Source organism: Dama dama, chromosome 9 (assembly GCF_033118175.1).
Source record: "Dama dama isolate Ldn47 chromosome 9, ASM3311817v1, whole genome shotgun sequence".
Lineage (NCBI taxonomy): Eukaryota > Metazoa > Chordata > Mammalia > Artiodactyla > Cervidae > Dama > Dama dama.
The window spans coordinates 40,359,573-40,383,691 of record NC_083689.1 but is presented as its reverse complement, the minus strand read 5'-3'; the positions used below and the strand labels follow the sequence as shown (position 1 = coordinate 40,383,691).

Below are 24,119 nucleotides of genomic sequence, written 5' to 3'. Positions count from 1 at the left end.
ACATGGGAAGGAATAAAGGTTATGGATGAAACAAGACTGACTATGTATTGGTAATATTGATGCTCAGATGTTGGTATGTGTAGTTGTATTAAATCAGTCTTTCTACTCTTCTGCATGCTTGAAACTTTCCATTAAAAACATTTAAAAAATATCTGCACTTCAGAATTTGTAAGTTGCAATTTAGATTCTGTGAGATTGCCTCATATCTTTACTCAACTGATGTCTTTTGACCATTGCTGAGTTTCATAATTAAGTGGAGAATTAGAAGACCAGAACTGTGTTTAGAGATCTCCAAAGATATTTAGTCCCCTGAGAAGGAAGTGGCAACCCACTGCAATATTCTTGCCTGGAAAATCCCAGGACAGAGGAGCCTGCCAGGTTATAGGTCATGGGGTCACAAAGAGTCAGAAATGACTGCGCAATTAACAAAGATATTTAGGGAAGTGTCAAGAAACTGAGGATCTCCAGCACAAAGTGCTACGTGACACAGTTCAGACTTTAATGATAATTTTTAATATTCATGCTTAAGAATAAGAGTCATGTATTAACATAGGAGCAAGCATGGCTGCAGAATGATCTGGACCAGTTCAGTTCAGTTGCTCAGTCGTGTCTGACTCTTTGCGACCCCATGGGCTGCAGCACGCCAGGCCTCCCTGTCCATTGCCAATTCCCAGAATTTACTCAAACTCATGTCCATTGAGTCGGTGATGCCATCCAACCATCTTATCCTCTGTCATCCCCTTCTCCTCCTGCCTTCAATTTTTCCCAGCATCAGGGTCTTTTCAAATGAGTCAGTTCTTCACATCAGGTGGTCAAAGTATTGGAGTTTCAGCTTCAGCATCAGCCCTTCCAATGGATATTCAGGACTGATTTCTTTTAGGATGGACTGGTTGGAGCTCCTTGCAGTCCAAGGGACTCTCAAGAGTCTTCTCCAGCACCACAGTTCAAAAGCATCAATTCTTTGGTGCTCAGCTTTCTTTATAGTCCAACTCTCACATCCATACATGACTACTGGAAAAACCATAGCTTTGACTAGACGGGCCTTTGTTGGCAAAGTAATGTCTCTGCTTTTTAATATGCTGTCTAGGTTGGTCATAATTTTTCTTCCAAGGAGCAAGCGTCTTTTAATTTCATGGCTGCAGTCACCATCTGCAGTGGGAGAGTCTGTCACTGTTTCCACTGTTTCCCCGTCTATTTGCCATGAAGTGATGGGACCAGATGCCATGATCTTAGTTTTCTGAATGTTGAGTTTTAAGCCAACTTTTTCACCCTCCTCTTTTACTTTCATCAAGAGGCTCTTTAGTTCTTCTTCACTTTCTGCCATAAGGGTGGTGTCATCTGCATATCTGAGGTTATTGATATTTCTCCTGGCAATCTTGATTCCAGCTTGTGCTTCCTCCAGTAACTTGTGTCAGTTAAGCATGTAATTAATTTTGCTGATGGCTACGTTAGGAAGGAGCAGGAAGGAAGGAGGAACTAGTTGGGAAGAGTGCCCGCAGAGGCACTGAAGTCTCCAGGAACCAAGTAAGCACATCCATGGGTGATCACAAAGGGCGCGTAGTGTGTTCAGTAGTCCTTCTGTCTCTACAAAGCCTGGAGTTGACATTTAAGGCTGGTTTGTTAAACTAGGCAACTTTTCAGCTCTTTTCAGCACCTGAGGCTGCAGCTGGGGTAATGAGGAAGAGGAGTGAGATGAGTGATGGTGGAGTGCTGAGCTTGCACCAGGTTGTGCAGGGCCTGAAGCTTGTTTCTTTTCCACACTACTGATAAATGATTATATTTTCATCATAAGAGTGAAACCTACATCAAAGTATTACTGTGAAAAACTGAGATTGCCCTTCACTTGCTTCCACTACCCACCCACTATGGGAACCCACTGTTTGGGGCTCATCTTTCCTTTCTTTTTTGACCTTCAAGTTTCAAATCAGAAAGAGAAAAGCCTAAAGATCCGATGGTGGTTCTTCCTCCCCATCCCACCTTTCCTCTTCTTTCCCCCTCCTCCCCTTCCCACCCCCCAAGCCTGTGTTTAAATGTCAGAGCACCTATAACTCCAAGAAAATGTCTGACCATTTCCCATTTGTTGGGCTCCTAGATTGTAATCTCCCCATGGCCAGAGCTTGGGTTTTACTATGTTTTGAAGTCTGTTTACTCAGGGTGACTGAGTGGAGGAGTGGTAGGCTGCCTGGATAAACTGGGTTTGCCTTTCTCAATCTGGTTCATACTTGCTGCTACTGCTAAGTCACTTCAGTCGTGTCTGACTCTTTGCGACCCTATGGACTGTAGCCCGCCAGGGTTCTCTGTCCAGGGAATTCTCCAGGCAAGAATACTGGAGAGGATTGCCATGTCCCTCTCCAGGGGATCTTCCCCACCCAGGGATCAAACCCTGGTCTCCTGAATTTGCAGACAGATTCTTTACCGTCTGAGCAACCAGGGAAGCAAGGGACATTGAAGGGACCCAGCCTCCAAGTAGAGACCCCGTCAGGTCACACAAACTCTGGTGGCCTGAGCTGAAGCCTCCAAATGAAGGGAAATACATAAGAAATGTACGGAAACAACATGGCCTTGTGGGGAAGACCCTGGACTTGCAGGAAGGATGCAATAAAGCGGTGGGTCTCAATGTTACCTCTCCAAGGCTCCTGATAACGGGGTTTCATAACACCCGCCGAGCCTTGGAGAAGAAACTTGTACAGAATGAATCAGGAGGAGCCATGTTGCGCAGTGACCACCCCCTCGGTGCTCCTGAGATCCAGACTGCCAACCTGCAGTGACCCTGTACGCGCGATGGTCCGTTGGTCCGGTCTGCTTCGCCTCAGGACGCGGCAGGAGCCGCGCCAGTCCTGTGTCCTGGAAACGCGCGCTGGTGGCCGCGAGCCGGGAGCGCGGCCCCGGCCCCTCGGGCTGCGCCGCCGTCCTGCTGCCGCCCTCCTGTGGCCGCTGCGAGGCGACCTCCGGCCGTCCTGCGGGCCTCCTCCCTCGGCCGGTGACATCACCGCATTCCCGTCCCGGCTCCTCCCGCCTTGCAGCCGCAGTGACAGGCGAGCCGGGCCCGGTGGCGGAGAGGAAGTGTGGGGCCGCCGCGCTGAGCCCGTCCCCGCCGAGGCCGAGCGGCTCCCCCCGGGGTGCTCGGGTGACAGTGCCGTGGCCGCCGGGCGCAGCGCGGGGCACGCGCCGGGCAGAGCCGAGCACCAGACGGACGCTTCGGCGGAGACGCGGGGAAAATGGCTGATGACTTTGGCTTCTTCTCGTCGTCGGAGAGCGGGGCCCCCGAAGCGGCCGAGGAGGACCCGGCGGCTGCCTTCCTGGCCCAGCAGGAGAGTGAGATTGCGGGCATAGAGAATGACGAGGGCTTCGGGGCACCTGCCGGCAGCCAGGGGGGCCTCGCGCAGCCGGGACCCGCGAGTGGGGGTGAGTCAGCGCGGTGGCCTGGGTACTGGGGGTTGGGGGGGAATCTGGGGCTCGCACCCGGGGTCCTCGGCCTCCGGGCCCTGCGGTAGAGCGAAGAAGGCCTGCTGTGGCCGGCCAGCAGCGGGCCTGGGGCTGTATGTGTACCTGAGGGGGACCTGGAGAAGGAAATGGGGAGGGGGATCTTGTGGCCTTCCCCATCTGAGGCCCCGCCTGGGGCTGAGGATCTGGTGGCTCCCGGCATAGAAATTCGTCATGACATTTCATTCCCAAGCCAGCTCCACCACTGCCTGTCTCTGGAATCCAACGCAGCCCAGCCTTGAGCTTCCCAGTAGGCTGGCTGCCCCGGGCTGAGCCCTGCCAGTGTGCACAGGACCTCAGACCTCCCTGAACCTTGGACTTAGCTCCCTCCTTCAGTTGGGAAAGCGGGAGGCACTCTAAGAACTTACAGACTTTCCCGGAGGATCACCTGCCATCCTGCGGTCACTGTTCTAGGCACTTTATTTAACATTTCATCATTTCATGTGCATTATAAACCCATTTCAGAGATGGCAGAACCAAGGCTCAAAATGTACACTACTGAAAGAACTAGTAAGTGTCAGAGTGAGGACTAAACTATTTCTCTCAGACTCTGAATCCTCTCCCCCTGGCCACATTGTCTTCCATATGCCAGGCTCTGAGTTAGACACCAGTATGGGGGCAGGGGTACAGAGGGCTTCAGTCAGATGTGATCCTGCCCTCCTGGGTTTGGAGAGGGTTTGGAGCTTAGTGGTTTTGCACAGGTGGTCCAGGGCTATTGGGGTTAGCTTCAGGCTCAGGGTTTGGGGCCTGGTCCTTGCAATAGCATGTTTATCAGCAATGTTCCTGCTGTAGTTCTGCCTGAAAGAACAATTTCTTAAAGTTAAAAACTAGCTATCATTTTCATGGGCGCATCCAAAACAGCCCCTGTTTCCTGTTAATGTTGTCATTTTAGTGGGGGTTTATGGGCCTGTTGGAATAAGTGGTAGCTTACATATTAAAAAAAAAATGTTTACAAGTAAGGCTCCTTATAGTCATATTTGTATTCATTCAACATTTACTGAGCACCTACTGTGTGCCAGATGCAGTGGGGATACAGATATGAATAAAACAGTTCCTGTGACTTGAGGGGCTTGAGCATCTCTGTATCCTCTTCCTGTGAGAAACATAACAAGCCCTTTGTCACATGTAAGAAACTGGAAGCCCAGAGAGCCTGATTGTCTTGCCCAAAGTCACACAGCCGTGAGTGACAGACCTGAAATAGATCCCAGGCCTCTCAACTCTGGGCTCCACATTCTTTCAAATGCTGTGGCAGTCACCCTGGGAGGTGATGGGATGTGGAGGTTGGTGGGGGGGGGGGGGTCTTTTGCTACCTAACCAAGTCAGCAGTGAATGTCTTCTGAAGGAGCAGCAGCTTCTAGCACTTTGGCACAGACCCTCACACACCCCAGGGAATTCCTAGAAAATATGGGCCCACGTCTTGAGACTACCAGCTTCCCCAGTCAGGTTGGCATGGGAGAGGCCCTGCTGGGAGAGCCCATGTCAGAACCAGCTAAGAGAGAAGCAGGGAGAAGTCAGGCACAGGGCTGCAGAGGTGGCTGGGGTTTGAACAGACTGTGACCTCTCCTGGGACGGTGGGACTCCAGGGATTTATGGCCTGGATGGGAGGTTCCCTCTCTGGCAGGGGTGGTACAGGTTGGCCCCAGACCGGAGGTGGCAGGGAAAGAAGCAGGGACATGGCCCTCTGAGGGTCTCCTGGACTCAACAATCACTAAAGCTGCAAATGCTCAGCTGCCCTGCTGAGTGGAGCACAGGGATCTGAGAGGAGTTATGGGATTCGGCTCAATAGGTGGCCAGATAGGATAGAATTGATCTGACCCTCCTAGGTCTAGATGGTGATGAGTAAGTAATCCCCCGGAGACTGGTGATGAGTGCCAGAAGCCTGAATAAGTTGCAAAAAATGTGCCTTAGGCTGCTGGAAGCTGGACGGAAGCTCCTGCAGCCAGCACTACTCATCACTTCTCAGTCTTGTCTCTTAAATGATGCCCTTGTGCGGAGTGCCCTGACTTTGGGGACAGGGGGTGCTTCCTGGATGGCTCAGTGGTAGAGAATCCTCCTGCAGTGCAGGAGATGCGGGTTCAATCCCTGGGTCGGGAAGATCCCCTGGAGGAGTGCACGGCAACCCACTTCAGTATTCTTGCCTGGAGAATCCCATGGACAGAGGAGTCTGGCTGGCTACAGTCCATGGGGTCGCACAGAGTCGGACACGACGGAGCATGAATGTGTGCATGTACCTCAGGCAAAACTGTTTACAGTATGCCTGAGCCTGAGCTTCTTTGAGTCCCTCCTCTGGGGCTGGAGTTGCAGCCAGTCTGAGCAATAGATACTTTGTTTCCATTTATCAGCCTTGGGTAGGGCACAGGAGGTTTACATTTTCACACCCAGATTTCTATGCACCCTGCCTGGCTCTGCCCTGGACTTGCCCAGTCATTTCCTGGGCAAGCCCATTTTCCCCTGATGGGACTCAGTAAGCTCCCAGAAATGCTCTGGACCCCATCTGTCCCCGTCCCAAAAAGGAATTAGGGATCTGAGGGAAGTCACAACCACAGCTTATCCCTGGGACTCCTATCTGCCTCACTCCTGTTCTGCTGGCTTTGGGCTGTGGGTACATGATTATTAACGTGCTGTGGGCTGGTCAGGACGGAAACTCATAATTCCGTGTGTGGGTGTGTGTGGATTCCCAAGGAGGCTGAAGCCTCATTTCCAAAGGGGAGCACCCATGGGACTGAGAGACTGGGTTGCAGAGACTTCCTGAAGGACAGGGTGGGCCCCTGGCCGCTCCTGCGGTTGAGGGGTCTGAGACTGGGACTGGTCAGGGTGGAGTGTGGGAGGGGGCACAGCTTCGCCTCCAGAAATGCCAAGTGCACAGACCAGCTTCATGAATGGACCCTGGCAACTTCAGACCCTGTAGAGGAGATGCCCCTGGAGAAGATGCTGCCACTGATTTAGGGACCAGGCCACCCGTGCAGGAGAAACCCCATCTAAACGAGCAGGGAGGACGGCTGACAACTGTTGGTTAAAATCCATCACTGTTTGAAAACAAAATTGATTAGAATTTATACCTGCTGGGGATTTTTTCCATGGGGTTAAGGACCCCTCCCTTTCGTCCCCAAGCTGGAAGCACTGTCACTGTGACTCACGGCTCTACCTGGCTGGTGAAGTGTACTTGTCCATCTGGGGTGGTCTTGTACAGCCTTCCGCGGCTCCTGGCTAAGAGGCATTGCAGTTTCTGAGAGTCCTCAGGCCTTGCAGACAGCAGCGGGCCCCCAAAGAGCAATTCAGCTTCCATTTAGCCAATACTGACTGCTCACCCATAGGAGCTAGCTGAATGGGATACAGAGCCTGATAAGGGAATGCATGACCCATGGGAGGTCACAGTAATCATGTAAGAGGGTCGGGGGTGCTATATAGTATTTTGGGATCCTCCATAGTAGTTGAGACCTTCCATCAGTGCTCAAGGTAGAAGGGGAAGCTGTGGAGGGCTTCGCAGAGGAGGTGACTGGTGAACTGGGCTTTGGAGAACGACTGGATCCCCAAGAGCATTCTTTGGTGAGGGAAGTAGGAAGAAAGGCATGGAATGTGACATAGTGTGTTTGGGGAAGGCGGAAACCAGAAAAGGGTTTGTGGGAAGGACTGGTGGGAAGTGAGGCAGGAAAAATGGGCAGGGCCAGGTTGCAAAATCCTCATGAGTTATGGTTCAATGTATCCATTCAACAAATATTTATTGGGCACCTGTTGTGTGTCAGGCACTGTTGTAGGTGCTGGATCCCAGTGATGGACAAAACAAAGTCCCTGCCCTCCTGGAGGGCTTTCAAGTGGGGTAGACAGGTAACTAGCACGTACAAAAATAAACGTATCAGGCTGTGCTAGGTGATACAGAGAAAGTACTGTACGGGGGGGAGTGGGGTGCAGAGGACAAATGTCAGGGATGGTCAGGGAAGGCCTCTAATAAGGAAGTGTTTGAGCAGAGGCTGAAGGGCTTGAGGGAGCAGGAGAGCCTTCCAGGGAGAGGGAACAGCACCTGTCAAGTTTCCAAAGAAGGAGCAGACGCTATGGGCTGCCGTGGTCCACAGAAAGTGGCTTTCATTTTAGTTTGTGTTCATTTTATTTTTAATTAGAAGAGTTATGTAGGTAAGTGTATGCTTTTCATCAGTCATGGCGGTTGGTTTGAAAGAGGTTTGGGAGAGGGTGAAATGGAGGCAGGGAGGCCTGTGAGTGGACAAAAGCCATTTAGTCCTTCTTTCTTTAGTGCGTTGATTCATTTGCTATTCAACAAAAAGCTTCTGAGCACTTTCTAAGCCGCAGGTGTGGTACCCGGCTCTGGGGAAGACAGTGGGGAGGGTTTGGACACAGGTGTGTCCCTCTAGGTGCTCACTGCCACTAGTACCTGTGCAGGCGGGTCTGGCAGGGGGCAGAGGGACCCCCAACCTTAAGGGTTCCTGCTGCAGCAGAAGTCACGGGAATTTGTGACTAATCGGGTGTCAGGGCAAGGGACCAGGAGGAGTCATTGTTGAGGTGAGGGCTGCAGTAAATCCTCCTGGGAGGGGCAGGAGGAGGAAAAACAGGCCAGCTGCTGCCTGGTAGGGGCTGATTCCTGCTCTCCCAGGTGAAGCCGTTGCTCAAGGCACCTCAGGGACAAGCGGAGACGCGCAGTGCCTTCTTCCTGAGCCCTCGCAGACCTGCCCTGAGACTCCAGCTCCTCTGCTGGCTCACTGGGCATAGGCCCCATAGGTAATCAGGCCATTCCTAACTGTGGCTGAGGGGAAATTAATTTCAGGTAGGTGAGGAGCTATTACTGGCTGGCGACCTTGGGCAATCACGTAGCCTTTCTGGGCCTCAGTTTGAGAATCTGTAAAATGGGTTGATAACATACCTTGTGCCTTTCAGCACAAGGCTATGGTGAAAATTAGATGTGATAACAGCTATGAGAAGGCTTTGTGAACAGTCAAGGACTGAACCCAGGTTGTTTATGTGTACATGATGTCTGCATATGTGGAAGTCAGTACACACACACGGATATATAGAGAGGTTGGCTCAGTCGCTAATGTAGGACCCTGCTTATTATAAGCTGAGCAATGAGTAATGCTGTCTTCTTGTTCTCTTTCTATCAGGTTCTGAGGACATGGGGACCACGGTCAATGGAGATGTGTTTCAGGTAAGCAAGATTCTGTCCTCGCAGCGGGAGGGACTGACAGCCTGGGTCTCAGTAACTTTTTGGCCCCCATCATGGGTAGGAAGAGGGCTTCAAGTTCTGTTCATTGGGATGGGAACATTAAGAAAGGTTTTGACACTTTTTTTTTTTGGTTGTGTAGGAGAAGGGGATGAAGAATAAGGACCACACAGATAGGGATCGATGGGGTATGGCCTCAGGTTGCCCATGGTAATGTCTAGCTTGCCGAGGAAGAAAAAAAGTGGCTCGCAGTGGCATGGACTAAAGGAAACACAGGGCCCTGCACGTGTTTGCCACTGGTAGGAGGCTGAACCCAGCGGTCATCTCCACCATGTCTGCGCATTTTCACTGCATGCGACCCAGTTAAAAGAGATTTCACTTCTCAGAATTTTCCTAAAGAAATAGCTGGACAGAGACACTCAGATTCTTTGTACGATTATTTATAGTAGCAGACAAACTGGAAATCATCTACGTGCCCATTCTTGAGGACCTGGGTAGGTAAATTGGAAAACCATGCTGTTGTTACAAAGAGCAGTCAGAGCTTTCTGTATGGACCTGAAAAGATGCCCATAATATAAAAAATCGAAAAGCAGCTTGCAGAGTAATATGCACAGTATAGTCCTGTTTTTTATTTTAGAAATATGTTTGCATGAAGATCTGAAAGGATGTGTACCAACTGTTGGCAGTGGTTAACCCCAAGGTTGTGGGAGAAGGGAGGGAGGGTGAGGAAAAGCTTTCACTTTGAGTGGCTTTAAAATTCTTTGTAATGATCTGTAACACACACACTCTCTCTCTCACACTTCCCCCACCCCCCGCCAACCCCCCCACCAAAAAAAAACCAGCTAGTAAATACCCACTCCAGTATTCTTGGGTTTCCCTAGTGGCTCAGACCATAAAGAATATGCCTGCAATGCGGGGGATCCGGATTTGATCCCTGGGTTGGGAAGATCCCCTGGAGGAGGGCATGGCTACTCACTCCAGTATTCTTTCCTGGAGAATCCCCATGGACAGAGGAGCCTGGTGGGCTACAGTCCATGGGGTCGTAAAGAGTGGGACACGACTGAGTGACTAAGCACATCAAAGATATTTCTAGTTAAAAACTTCTCTCCACACTCACCTAAGCCCCCTCCTTTCCTACATATACAGATCATATTAAGAGTACTTAAAGAATTTGGAACACAAATAGTATCCTTAGGACCCCACAGATGCAACAGTCTTCAAGGGACGAACTTTAATTCCCACTGGACTTGGTCAATGACCCTTGACTGCTGCAGGATCTCCTGAGCTCTGCCTCATGGAGGAGCTGGCCTCCTAAATCCTCAGGGAGAACAAACAATAGTTTCTTATGTAAGAGGGATGGGCTGGTACCTTACACAGGGCAACTGGCCAAGTCTCATTTCTGGAAAATTACTCAACTACCGGCAAGCTAGAAAAGTTAGTCTCTAGGACTTTAAGAGCTTCGTGTCTCCTTGGGCCTGCCTGAGAGCTCCAAATAAGCAGCACTGATGCCTGGTCAGTTAGGCAGAGCATAGAGACTCAGACTGCCCCTGTCCTGCACATACTCCAAAGGACTTGGCTTGATCCAAAAGGTCTGTGTCCTAAAATGGCCCTGGAGCTGGAGATATACTTGGGGCCATAGTACCTAGAACACCAGGAGCAAGATAATTTTCCCTTTCTACACATTAACACCTTGAGGCCTTCTCCCATCCTGCCCCCTGGCCTCACTTTGTATTGAATGAATCTGAGAAACCCTAGGCTTCCTCCCCAATCTCAGTGGGAATTTTCTTCTCACTGCTACCAAGAACAACCCCAGGTATGTTTATTTGTGAATCATTTGTGGGAGACTTGGGTTGGGAAGATCCCCTGGAGAAGGGAATGGCTACCCACTCCAGCATTCTGGCCTGGAGAATTCCATGGTCTATATAGTCAGTCCTTGGGGTCACAAAGAGTTGAACACGACCAAGCAACTTTCGCTTTCACTTTCATTTCACATCTGTGCCACGCTAGCATCCTTACAGGCAGGGAAGGGGGTCACAGATGAGGCAAGTCACTCAGAAGCTTAGTGGCCAATTTCAGGTTCATCTATATGTATGCAGTATATGCTAAGTCACTTCAGTCCTGTCCGACTCTTTGTGACCCCATGGACTATAGCCCACTAGGCTCCTTTGTCCATGGAATTCTCCAGGCAAGAATACTGGAGTGGGTTGCTATGTCCTTCTGCAGGGGATCTTCCCGACCCAGGGACTGAACCGTCGTCTCTTACATCTTGGGCTTTGACAGGCAGCTTCTTTACCACTGGCGCCAACTGGGAAGTCCTCAGGTTCATCTAAGTTTCTTGATCTGGTGCCCTTTGCTCCATCCCCTTGTTGCTGGACCAGGCAGGCCGCAGGGGCCAGCTTGCAGGTGGGAGCCCCTGCAGATTTCTCTTAGGATGGAGCACAGAGCAGGGTCTGACTTTCAAGGGTCCTGGACAGAACTTTCCTGCTACCTTACTTGATCTTTTCTGGAAGCCTGTGGGCCACTGGGAGCTTCCCTGGTGGCTCAACAGTAAAGAATCTGCATGCAGTGTAAGAGCCACAGTAGACATGGGTTCAATCCCTGGGTCAGCAAGACCCCCTGGAGGAAGGCATGACAACCCACTGCAAGGCAAGAACCCAAGTGTTCTTGCCTGGAGTGTCCCTGGACAGAGAAGTCCATGGGGTTGAAAAGAGTCAGATAGGACTGAAGCGACTTGGTACGCAACACGCACATGGGCCACTGTGGGGTCCAGCTATGAACCTGATCCCCAACAAGGCCTAAGGATAAGCCTGTCCAAACCTATTCTAATTCTTTCTGCTGCTGCCAGGGGCAGGGAGAGAAGGCCCCAGCAGGACACGCTCCTCCTACACAAGCTCTCTTGCTTCCTCCACTCACGTGGCCATCATGCCCACTGAGCTACTTAGAGGAATCAACAGCTCAGCTCAGCTCAGCTTTAGCTGGTCAATCCCCAGGATCAGCTGTGCCTCATCCTCCTGGCTACCCATGGTGTCACAGCACATGCTGGGCCAGCCTGGCCCCCCGGAAGCCCTCGTGGTGGTCTCCAGTGTCTGGGAGAGGGGTGCCACCAGAGAGCCGGGCCGAGACGAGCCTGGCTCTGATTGTCGCCTCCTGCCTTTTGGTCCCGGGCATTCCCAGATGCCTTCCCTTTCGAGCTTGGGAGGGGCTCCAAGCATTCCTGCAGCCCTGGGCGAGCCCTCCCGGGCTGTCAGGCCCCTGGCAGCTGACCCTGTTTCCTCACTGGGACAGTCTAGTGACTGAGGAGGAGCCCATCCCGTGACTCTTCCAGCCTCACTGCTCACTGGCAGGGGCAGGGCTGGAAAATAAGTCCAGATCAGTGGGTGAAGGGGAGCCAGCAAACAGCTTCTCAGGACCTCGTCTGCCTGCAGCACCACTGTGTGTTCTCCTGGTTGTGGTGATGGTGCAGGGTGGCCGGCCGACTGATGGTTGGAGGGGTGGTGCCATGGGCGATGCTGCGGAGCCATGCAGCTCTGCCCTCTGCACATGTGCCGTCTCCAAGCCTATGGGCTACAGCGGTTGCAGGGCAGTTATCACATTCAGGCCCCACTTCACACCTGGAGTGGGATGTTGTCACTCCCATTTGACAGGTGACGACACCTATGGAGCACCAGGAGGGGACTTCTTAAAGGTCGCACATCCAGTGAGTGGCAGGAGGGAACTTAAAGCCCAAGAGGTCCCAGGCTCTCCCCATGCCCTCCACATCGCTTTGCAGGCAGCCCCTCATTCCTTCATTTAGTCAGCTCACATTCTGAGTGCCATGTGCTGTGCTCAAGGCCTTTGATGTAGAGGCAAATCCAATGGCTGTTGGTTCTCAAAGAGTCCAAGTGACAGAGACCTGAAAGTGCAGGACAGCAGGGGCTCAGGTGTGGGGCTGGTCTCAAGAGCCAGGAGTCTGAGTTCTTACTGTACATCAAATGGAAGTATCAGTCGCTCAGTTGTGTCCGATCCTTTGTGACCCCAAGGACTGTAGCCCGCCAGGCTCCTCTGTCCATGGGGATTCTCTAGGCAAAAATACTGGAGTGGGTTGCCATTCCCTTCCACAGGGGATCTTCCCAACCCAGGACCGAACCCAGGTCTCCTGCATTGAAGGCAGATTCTTTACCATCTGAGCCACCAGGGAAGCTATTCTGCATTGGGCACCACCCAAAAGCTTTAATGGATTAACTCATTTCATCTTCCCAACACTCCTATCATGTAGGTTCCATACATTATCCCCACTTTACCGATGAGGGGAAGGAGGACACACAGGAAAGTTTAATAGCTCTGGTTACACAGCCGGAAAGAGCTGGGACCTGAGGCAGGCTCAGCTGCTAGCTGCTGCACGGAAGTCAGAGAGGGCAACAGGAACGGATGCTGGAAGTGGGTTCCAGGCTGCCCAGGGGGAGGTGGGTGGTCCTGGCTGGGAGGACAGCATGTGCAGAGGCACAGAAGATAAGATGCTCAGTCTGGGGCTGCTGCAGGGAAGGGTGTGCTGGGGGAGCCGGAAGAGACCACAGGTGCGGGCCGTGTGCCTGCAGGTGGGAGGCATAGGGGTGTGTAGGGGGCGGAAACAGCTCCCAGCCAGAGCCTATCAGTGGGCCACGTTGGTGGAGGAGGCGGGCTCAGCTTGACCGGGCTCTCCACTCAGAGCCTGGGGCACAGCCAGCTCTGGGCACCACCTGCTGGGGCCACACTGAGCGATGCCCATGGATGTGGGTGCAGCTGCTCCAGGCTCCTCCCCTCAACCCTCCTAACCTCCCTCCGTCCCCAGCATCTACTCCAGCTGCTTCTACACCCAGGCTGAGGCACTGCGGTGAAGTCTGGATGGCGTCAGACAATCTGGGCTTCATTTCTGTTTTTTCCCAGCTGGACGACCTTGGACTAGTCGCTGCTTTGAGCTGGATTTGTCATTTGTAAAATTGGGATGAGAAGCCCTCCCTTGCTGTCCCCACAGGTCTGTTGAGAAGAGTGCTCTGTAGCCTTAGAAGCTTCTTATCCCTGAGCTAGCCACTCAGTGAGCCAAGGAGGGTATGGAGGCAAGTCTGAGAGAGACAAGGAGTGGGCCTTGGGACAGTGGGAGGACAGGGCATGGTCTCTAATCTTGGGATGGTAGATGTGTTAGGGAGGAAATCACGTGACACAGAAGTGACTTTGGCCCCTGTTGGCTATGTGTGGCTGGTGTGTTACACCCAGGAATTCAGTTTGAATTCTGGCTCTGCCAGTTGCTGGCTGGGTGACCTTGGGACTTTGAAGCTAGACTTTTTCCTACCTGTAAAACAAAGCTAATAAAACCCACCATGAAGGTTTGTGAAGGCCAAAGAGAACCATTTAATTGAAAGTTCTTTGCAAGTTTTTAAGCACTCTAACCTGTGAGTCTTAATTTTAGGGTAGTCTTGAAGGAGATGGTGGGGCTTCCCAGGTATCTCAGTGGTGAAGAACCTGCCTGACAATGCAGGAGACACAGAAGATGCTGGTTCGACCCCTGGGTTGGGAAGATTCCCTGGAGTAGGAAATGGCAACCCACTTGAGTATTCTTGCCTGGAAAATTCCATGGATAGAGGAGCCTGGCAGGCTACCGTCCATGGGGTCACAGAGTCGGACACGACTGAGCATGCACGCACTTCTAAAGGAGATGGTGAGTCCTGAAGGACACCATGGAATGACTTCTACCCCTCCAGCCCACCTCTCTCAACCCATCTCATCCACACGTGGCAGCATGTCTGTACTCACATTTTCCCAAAGGCACCAGCCTCACGTGGTCCTTACGCTGCCAACTCTTGGTCTGAAATGCCCTTCCCCTGTCTCTTCCCAGCCTACTCTGCTCCTAGGCTAGAAAGGTCATGCCCTCCCTTGTCCCCCCTCTTTTCATGACCCATGTTATGCATGTACCCCAAGTCATGGTCTTCATTTGTGAGGAACTCCCTCTGCCAAGCTCCTGGATGATGGGCCAACTTGTTCATATCTGTCCCCAAGCATGAACATATGTTAATTCATTCAAGAGATGTTGAGCTCCTCTCATAGCCAGGCCTTCCCTGTCCTAGGTCTTTACAGAGACAGTCTCTGTCTGCATGGAACTCACTTACTGGGGAGGGGTGGGGGGCAGATAGTAAAGAAAATCAGAATGTGTTAGTTGCTTATTCATGTCCAACTCTTTGCAACCCAAGGACTATAGCCCACCAGGCTCCTCTGTCCATGGGATTTCCCAGGCAAGAAATACTGGAGTGGGTCACCATTCCCTTCTCAAGGGGATCTTCCTGACCCAGAGATCAAAGCCAGGTCTCCTGCATTGCAGGCAGATTCTTTACTGTCTGAGCCACCAAGGAAGCCAGTCTTTTAAGATATCATGAGTACCAAGAAGAAATAAAATGTAGCACCTGAATAAACACATAGACACCAAAGTAACTGCACTTGTCTGCAGATGGGACATTCTATAGGATTGGGTAGAGGTCCTGGTAGCCTGGACTCAGGACAAGGCTGTTCCTAGAATGAAACAGGGTGGGGCTCACCTTACATCAACTTATGATCAACTTGTGTTGTTGAGATTAGGGCCCTCGAAAGTCCCCTTGAGATGTCATGAGAGACTCTCTGAATTGAAATATAATGCTGGACAGGGAGGAGGAATAAGGGTAGTGCCCCAGCTTCCCCACCCAAGGGTGGTCTGATCCAAGGAGCCAGGCAGCACTGCCTCGCCCTTGGCCTGCCCTTCTGTCTCCCCAAGGAGATGCAGCTCTTATGTCCATCTGCATGCTCCTCCACCTTGCTGCCCACAGCCCCTTGGACAGACACCCAGCACTTCCTCTGAACCGGCACATGCTGGTCCCAGGGGGATCTTCATCCACACGGCCACTGCTTGTTGAGCACCAGCTGTGTGGGCCCCATTGGACAGACACTGTTGGGTGGGGAGAAGACATTAAACAACACTGGGATCCATGACAGTTTGACGAGTCCTTGAGCAACAGAGCAGTGAAAGGAGGGACAGGTTCATAGGGCTATAAACAAGGTTCTGCCCTGCTGACAGGGATCTCCCAGTCCAGCTAGGAGACTCACATGGTAGAAGGCAAAGGAGCACGGGGAGAGGAAGGGCTGTGGTCTGCTTGGGGGTTTGGAAATACCCCAGAGCTGGTGACTTCTGAGCTAGAAACTTGGGATGGAATAAGATTTCATTAGCTGGGGGAAGGAGGGGAGACAATTGCAGGCCAAAAGCACAAAGGCGGGGCAGCGTGGGTGTGGGATGGGTGGAGACAGGAATGCACTGGGCGGACAGAGGCCAGAGTGGGACTGCCAGAGATGGGCTGGATCATAAAAAAGCTCTGGCTCTTCAAGAACAGAGGGAAGCCTCATCCTGTCTGGGCTGAGCTCTCAGCCTGCCATGCTTGGAGTCCCCTACCCTGGCAGGCAGCCTGGACAATTGATCAGAGCCCGGCCTGGAAGTCAGAGGAGGCCTGGACTCCAGCCCAGGTTCTGCCATGACATTGTGCCATCTCTCCTGGCCCCAGTTTCCACCCTCTATAAGATGAGAATGAATAATAATAACAATTCTAGCTATCATTTGCTGAGCCATCGCTCCATGCCGGGCACTCTTGTAAATTTCTTACAAGTACTGTTGCATCAAATCCTCACACCAGCTCTTAGAGGTAGTTTTAGTATCATATTCATTTCAGATGAGAAAACTGGGGTCAAGCAAGGTTGAGTTACACACATGTAGCAGGGAGTAGAGATGGGATCTGAACCCAGATGGTCTGGTCTCCAAGTCTGAGTTTCCCATCACTGCACAATCTTAGCTAAGCCCACCCTGCCTATCTCAGGACTGTTCACTCAGTAAATAGTTACAGAGTACCTACTCTGTGCCAGGCACTGTGCTGGGTGCTGGGGACACAGCAGGGAACAGGGAAGGCAAATCCCTGCTGTCACAAATGTGACATTCTGATAGAGGAGACAGACAATAGACAAGTAAATATATTATAAAGTGAGGCCATTTGGGCCTGTGTGTTATTGGGTGAATAAAACTAACAGTGCTCAGTCGTGTCCGACTCTTTGTGACACCATGGACTGTAGTCTGGCAGGCTCCTCTGTCCATGAGATTCTCCAGGCAAGAATACTGGAGTTGCCATTTCCTCCTCCAGGGGATCTTTCCCACCTAGGGATCAAACCTCAGTCTCCTGTGGTTCCTGCATTGGCAGACAGATTCTTTACAATTGAGCCACGTGGGAAGCCACAGCTAACAGAGTGGAACTTTAATGATAGAAACACAGGGAACTCTGTGTGCCAAGAAGCAGTTGAAGTTCTTTACGCTTTTAAAATTCATTTCATCCTCATAGTAACCCTATGGAGTGGGTGCCGTTCTGTAGCCCGTTTTGTGATGAGGAAAGTCAGGCACAGAGAGGCTGAGTAACTTGTCCAGGGTCACAGAGGGGAAAGAGTGATTGGTGGAGGGCACCGCAAGTGCAAAGGCAGGCTACAGTCACAGGAGATAGTGGGCATGACATGGTTTGAGATGTGAGGGGTTTAAAGAAAACCGATGTGTAGGGTTTTCTTGCTTATAGAAATGACAACACTTTGACCCAGAAGTGGCTAAAGAATAAAGGGAAATCAGTGGCCTATGTAACTGGAAAGGAGTAGTCAAGGAGCAGAGACAGAGGGGCAGGTGGACAGGCTGGGTACACTGGTGTCTGTCTGTGTCCTAGGAGGCCAACGGTCCAGCGGATGGCTATGCCGCGATCGCCCAGGCGGACAGGCTGACTCAGGAACCCGAGAGCATCCGCAAGTGGAGAGAGGAGCAGCGGAAACGGCTGCAGGAGCTGGGTGAGGACGGGGCTGAGGCTGCGAGCTGGGCTGGGCCCCCTGACAGGGCTTCCCACTGGGGTGGTGGTTTGGGACCATCACCGAGGTCAGGTGGGAAGCCTGAGAGTACATGGGGCTCCTTAGTGTGGGAACTGGCAGAGGTCGGGGCTGAGGGGAGAAGCCGCCAGGGCAGCTGTGCCTCACATTCCTCCTGGAAAGCGGCTGCTCATTCACCTGTTGGGGGTCGCAGATGCTGCCTCCAAAGTGATGGAGCAGGAGTGGCGGGAGAAGGCCAAGAAGGACCTAGAGGAATGGAACCAGCGCCAGAGTGAACAAGTCGAGAAGAACAAGATCAACAACCGGTAAGCAGAGCTATCAGGGTGTGAGGGGGCTGTGGGGACATGAGAGGAGCCATGGTGTGGGGGACTGTCACAAGGATGGGTGATTTGGTGGCAAGAACATGGAAGAAGGAGAAGCCAGACCCCCAGGGCTGTTTCCTCAGTGGCCTGTGGAGCTCAGCACCCTGAACGCTGCAGAGCTGGTGACTGTAAGCTCTCGCCTCCTCCCCACGATAGAGAAAAGCGAGTCCATCAGTCGATGGACGAGGGCCTAGGACCCGCTGGAATGTGAGCCAGGTGACCCAGAACCCATCGGCCAAGAGCTGGACCGGGGGCTCCGTGGCCACGGTTAGCGTCACAGAGCGCACAGGCCTGGCTGGGGGGAAGAACTAATGCGGGTTTTCCTGCTTCTCGAAGTGACAACACTTCAACTCAGAAGTGGCTGAAGAGTAGAGGGAAATTCGTGACCTATGTAACTGGAAAGGCCAGGGGGAAGCGGGTGGGCACAGTGGGCTCCGGCTGAAACGAAGTCCATCAGTGCTCACTTTTACTGTCTCTCAGCCCTGCTTTCCTTCCCCCCACCTTCACTCTTGGGCACACACCCCAGGGATGGGGCCCCAGATGGCCACCGGCAGCTCCAGACTCCTGCTCTATTTTCTTGGCAACTCCAGTGAAAGTAAGCCTCTCGCCCCCAGTAGCTTCAGCTGATCTGGTGTGGGGTCACGTGCTCACCCCAGGCCCAGCGACTGTCCCAGGAGCAGAGACTCTCTGATGGACCCAGATGGGGTCTCATTTCTTGGTTTGTGTGTGGGGTCCGATCCCACACAAACCACAGGGACTGGGCGGGGGCAGCTAATGCTTTACAGGACAATCAGGATGCCCTTCCCGGAAAAAGAAGGACAGGTGTTGGGCAGGAAAGACAGTGGAGACCCACCAGAGAACCCCTTGCAGAAATGCTCTCTGCCCAGAGAGCGCCCGGCAGCCCCTGCCTTTGAGGCCGTGCCCTTGAAGGCACCAGACCCGCCAGGGAGGGGAAGGCTGGCTCTGGGAAGCTTCCAGCTTCCGTTTCAACAAGCTGCTGCCTGCCAGTCCCTGGGCTGGGCCCTGGGGAGGCAGAAATGAGAAGGACCGCATCTGTGTCCTCAAAGAGCTCAGCAGTGGGCACACGTGCTGGGCTGGTCTCGGGAACAGGGCCTCTGCAGGAAGGCTGTGGAAACAAGGGATGTGGGAAGCAAGGGATGTGTGCAGAGGAGTGGGCCTCTAGGTCTGGGGACCTGGGCTTTGGAGGACAACTAGGAGACCAGGACACAACATGATGTGAAAGAAAGGCCGTTGTCCTTTCTTTCTTTCTGTCCAAGAAAGGCTTGGGCAGCAGGGAGAGAGGCGGGAGGGAGGGCTGGAGTGAGGACTCACGTGTGCAGGGCCTCGAATGTGAGCGTTGGGAAGACATGGGCTATGGGAGCCACTGAAGATTTGTGAACAGGAGGAGTAACAGGATAAGGGCTGAGTTTTAGAAAGGGCCCCCTCCTCGGGTGGGTGGGGGAGCCCCGCTCTCCTCTCTGGGCTGTGGAGAGTTGCTGAGCCTTCCAGAACTGTGCTTCCTAACACGTCTCCAGCTGGAGGTACTAATGCTGATTTCTCTTTCTCTTTAACCCTCTGCCTGTCTGTCCACCTTGCCCTGCTGTTCTCCCCTCACCTAACCCCCTCCCCCCAAGGATCGCTGACAAAGCATTCTACCAGCAGCCAGATGCTGATATCATCGGCTACGTGTACGTGTCTCCTTTGCTCCTCTGCTGGGGCCCCTGTGTGCGGCTGGCAGTTTCTTGAGTCTCTCCCTGGTGGGGTATGAATGAGTGTGGCTGGGCCTTGGGCAGTGATCAGAGAAGGAGGTGAGCCCGCAGGGTGGACCCAGGCACCAGCCTTCACCTCCATCCCCCTGGCAAATGTGTCCTGAGCATCTTTGAGACAGATCTGCTAAATCCAAGCAGAGACAAGGAAAGAATGCTGGCCATCCTCTGGTGGTAGAGGCAAAGGGCCAAGCAGCCCAACTCCCCCAGCCCTGAGATGGCTCTCCGGGGTGGGAGGTGGGAGGTGGGGTGAGTCTTTTGTTGAACATAACAAGCATGGGGTGCCTGGTGCTGGAGGTATAAAGCATGCCCTGCCATCCCCCACCTCCTGCCTGAGTGCGCTGTTCCTCTCAGAGCTCCAGCCTGAATTTGGCTGCGAGCCCCTGGCGAGACCACCATTGGCCTGTCTCACGTTCCTGGTTTGGGGTCTAGCCGGCCCTGTGCCTAATCCAGACAAGAGATTTCTTCTCATAGTTAGCTGGGTGGTATGTTGGGGATTGTGAAGCTGAAGGAGAAAAAAAAGCAGTGATGAGTGTCTGATGACTGCCTCGTGCGTATGTGCCAAATATTTGCTGTTCCTCGCCCTGGGTACGCCCTTGGCAGCCCTCTCATGCTGTCTGGGCTAACCCTCCTCTCACAGAACCTGGGACACACCAAAATAACAGCTTCCACTCCTTCCTCTGTCCACTCTCCTATTTATCCAGTACCTATTGGTGCTTACCCAATGCCAATCTCCAGTCCAACAGGAATAATATGCACACAGTCCATCCCCTTAAGTTGCTCATGGTTGGAGGTGTGTTGTGATAAGAGCTGCTCACAAGGACATGCAGGGCTCCCACAGAGCCACCCTCTGTGGGGGAAGCTTCAGAGATGCGGGACCGCCCCTGGCCCTTAAAGCGTGAGGTGGAGTTTGCTGTGCGGGGAGGGTGAGAAGAGAAGGGTGTCCTTGATGGGAAAAGCTGGTGGGGCAAAGACTATGAGAGGAGAAATACCTAGTGACCTGCAGTGGCTGGGGTTGGGGTATGGGGGGCAGGGAAAAAATCAGTTTGGAGCCACTTGAAGAAAGCCTATAGTGTGATGTTTAAAAGCTCAGACCTGATCCTGAAGGTAGCGGAGAGCCATGGGAGGTTTCAAGCAGGAGAGTGGGGATGGCAGAAGGGCACTGGTGCTGGAGAACACCGCAGGGGGTTCTTTGCTCCTGTTGTGCCTGAAGAGGTGACTGCTGGACCATGAATCCCGCTTTGAGAGCAAGGTTAGAGGGGAGCCTCTTGACCCGGATAGCTCAGTTGGTAAAGCATCGACCTGCAATGCAGGAGACCCCCATTCGATTCCTGGGTCGGGAAGATCCCCTGGAGAAGGGAAAGGCTACCCACTCCAGTATTCTGGCCTGAAGAATTCTGGACTATACAGTCCATGGGGTTGCAAAGAGTTGGACACAACTGAGCGACTTTCACTTCACTTCACTTTTTGACCTGGAAGAGAGAGCTTCAAAGATCACTCCCCTCAGCCCTGCTGGTCAGCCAGCTCCACTCAGAACCTTACATTTTCCCAAGCCCACACACACATGTTGTGTTGCTGGGTTCTCAGACCAGTGAGACGGGTCAGCAAAGAGGAGACACTGCTTCTCACTTTATAGATTAGGAAATGAGCACCCAGCAGGGAAGCAAGATCCCCTGGGAGGGGCTGGGTCGCCTGAGCCAGGGCCGGCTCATCCTGGATCCCTCCGGATCACCTGGAGAGTGATCACCCGCCATCAGCTAGTGCCTAGCCCTTGGCAGAAATGGTCCTGCTGGCGATGCAAGGGGGGCTGCTTTAAGGACACTTGCTTGTCAAACAGAACACAGACCCAGCCCTCCCCAGCCCAGAATCCCTTATTGTCTTTCTCTTAATGACTCCCACATTTAGGTTTTGTCCACAAAACTACATTTATTATACTTTATTTCCCCATTGTTCCTTTGTCAGTGGCTTCTGTAACTATCAGCCAGAACTTCTGATGAAGAAACGACCACTTTCCATCCTAATCTGATTCTAACCAAAAGCAAAGACTCCAGTGGAGCATTCCCCAGGCTGAGAGAATAGTCATTCTGTGCTAAAAAGAGTTCTGTAGTCAAATACGGGTGACTTGTTTTGAAGATCCTCTTTAGTTGATTCTTTTACACATTTTTGACCACAACCTTTTCTGAGAAACACTCATAGGATCCAGAGGACCCTGAGGCAATGCCGAATCAGAGATTTCAGTTTGGTGGTTAGTAAATGTCCCGTCCAGTTTGGGGAAGTTTTGAAAATAGCTGAGGTATTACATTGATTTCTCCAAGGGCCTTTAGGTGTCAGGAGCCCCAGCATGGGAACTCTTTTTCCTTTTTTTTTCAATTGGAGTATAATTGCTTTACAATGTTGTGTTAGTTTCTGCCGTACAAGGAAGTGAATCAGCTACACGGTGGAAAACTGGAAAGCTGCATGTGAAAGAATGAAATTAGAATACCACCTAACATCATACACAAAAATAAACTCATGGATTAAAGATCTAAAGGCAAGACCAGATACTACAAACAGAATACTGTTTGACATAAATCACGGTACTGTTCTTTTTGGATTGGTCTCCTAGAGTAATGGAAATGAAAGCAAAAATAAACACATGGGACCCAGTTTGGGAACTCTTGATGGAGAGGTGATGAACAGAGAGTGCTGGTGCAGGGGTAGGCTACTTGAGCTTCGGTGGCAAGGGAAGACTTTTCTCAGGAGGTAAGGCCCGCACTCTACCTGAATGACAAGAAACAACAAGCTGTGAGCAGGTCTGAGGGAAGACCTCAAAAAAGGCCCTGAGAAAGGACCCAGGGTTCCTCTGATGGCTAAGGTGTTCCTGTGGGCCTGAGGTCAGAGGTCATGGAACCGGGAAGGAGATGTCTTGGTAAAGTACCCCATGGTAGGCTGGGCAAAACAGCCTTGCTCCATGGGAGCAGAGCATCACTGCTTCGGGGAAGAGATAGACCGCTCTGAAACCTCTCTCCTGTCTCCACCTGCAGGGCATCTGAGGAGGCGTTTGTGAAGGAATCTAAGGAGGAGACTCCGGGCACAGAGTGGGAGAAAGTGGCCCAGCTGTGTGACTTCAACCCCAAGAGCAGCAAGCAGTGCAAAGATGTGTCCCGCCTGCGTTCGGTGCTCATGTCCCTGAAGCAGACACCGCTGTCCCGCTAGGAGGCTGCCAGCAGCATGGCCGCCAAGCAGGGGCCCGGCCGGGCAGAGGAGGAGCAGCTGCTTTGGCCAGGGGGCGGCAATGCCTCCCACAGCTGCTACACAGCCTATTCCGTTCCTCCCCATCTCCCGGGGGCCGGGAAGGGGACCCCTCACCCCCTCACCCGTCATTCCCTCACGGCCCAGTGGCCCAGCCCCTCACACGTCTCAGTCCACAGAATTGTGACTGTCCTTCCTGATGTATTTTTTTTTCTTCTTGGCTTAAAGGGTGTGTTGTTAACTCTTTTTACACTTATTTATTATCATTCTCATTTCTCTGGAAGCCACAACTGGTGTCAGGGCTTGGTTTGTGCTTAGAACCTCCCCAGCTTCATGGACTAGAGAGAAGGTAAGGCTATTTCCCTGGTAACCCAGGAGCTCCCAGCTGGAAGTGAGGGAACCCATCTATGTCTGCTGCCTCTAGCTCCAGGAGGAGACAACCAAACTCTCACAGGATGCATTTGCAACTTCAACCCTTTCTGATCGAACAAGCCTGTGAGATAAGGATTTTGGAGAAACAATCAGTGACTATACCTTCTCCCCCTTTAACAGAGGTTGCACACAGGTTACATTCAAGCCATTGTGATCTGAAGTGTTTAAAAAGATTTAATTGCCAACCGTATTAGTTTCCTAGAACTGCCATAACCACATTGTCTGGCTTAGAACAACAGAATTTATTGTCTCACTGGTCTGGAGGTCATTAAGTCTGAAACCATGCTGTCACCATCCCTCTAAAGGCCATAGGGAAGGAGCTGTGTTCCTTGGCTTGTACATACATTACTACAATCCTGAGTTTATCATCACATCACCTGTTCTCTATACATGTCTGCTTTTGTGTCCAAATTTCTCCTTTGTATAAGCACACTAGTCATACTGGATTAGAGTCCACCCTACTGACCTCATTTTAAATTGATTACCTCTGAAAAGACCATATTATCAAATAAGATCACCTTCTGAAGTACTGGGGTTAGGACTTTCAACTAACCTTTTTTTGGTGGGGGTTGGAGGGGGAGGAACAGCAACAAGTTAAAAATAGTGGCCATCCTCTCTAGAAGTGCCATAGCCCTCACCACTTCATGTCTGTTTCGTGTGGAGGCCAAGGGTCACCACACTTAGAATCTCTCTCTTACAGCTGAAAGACCATGGTGGGGGCAAGAAGCTTTGCTGGCCTTAGTCATACAGCTGGTATTGAAACTGATGGTGCCACGGATGGAAGGAAACAGAATCTGACTCAAC

At 52.1% G+C, this 24,119-nt stretch overlaps 1 protein-coding gene across 2 annotated transcripts; it reads left to right on the top strand.

Moving 5' to 3' along the window:
* The first annotated feature begins 3,040 nt into the window (after window positions 1-3,040).
* On the top strand, window positions 3,041-23,124 carry CLTB (clathrin light chain B). Of its 2 annotated transcripts, XM_061150966.1 has the most exons (6): window positions 3,041-3,405; window positions 8,592-8,635; window positions 17,371-17,488; window positions 17,718-17,829; window positions 19,521-19,574; window positions 22,676-23,124. In XM_061150966.1, exons 1-6 carry the CDS (start codon window positions 3,219-3,221, stop codon window positions 22,845-22,847), a joined length of 687 nt encoding a protein of 228 aa, XP_061006949.1. In that variant the 5' UTR covers window positions 3,041-3,218; the 3' UTR covers window positions 22,848-23,124. The 2 variants fall into 2 exon arrangements, with proteins under 2 accessions (XP_061006949.1, XP_061006950.1); XM_061150967.1 differs by lacking the exon at window positions 19,521-19,574 and having other exon boundaries at window positions 3,055-3,405.
* The last annotated feature ends 995 nt before the right edge of the window (window positions 23,125-24,119 follow it).

Coding starts and splice junctions, on each gene's coding strand:
- CLTB (XM_061150966.1), top strand. CDS start 3,219: ATGGCTGATGACTTTGGCTTCTTCTCGTCGTCGGAGAGCGGGGCCCCC. Junction 3,406..8,591: donor GCCGGGACCCGCGAGTGGGG/GTGAGTCAGCGC, acceptor TCTTTCTATCAG/GTTCTGAGGACATGGGGACC. Junction 17,489..17,717: donor GAAACGGCTGCAGGAGCTGG/GTGAGGACGGGG, acceptor TGGGGGTCGCAG/ATGCTGCCTCCAAAGTGATG.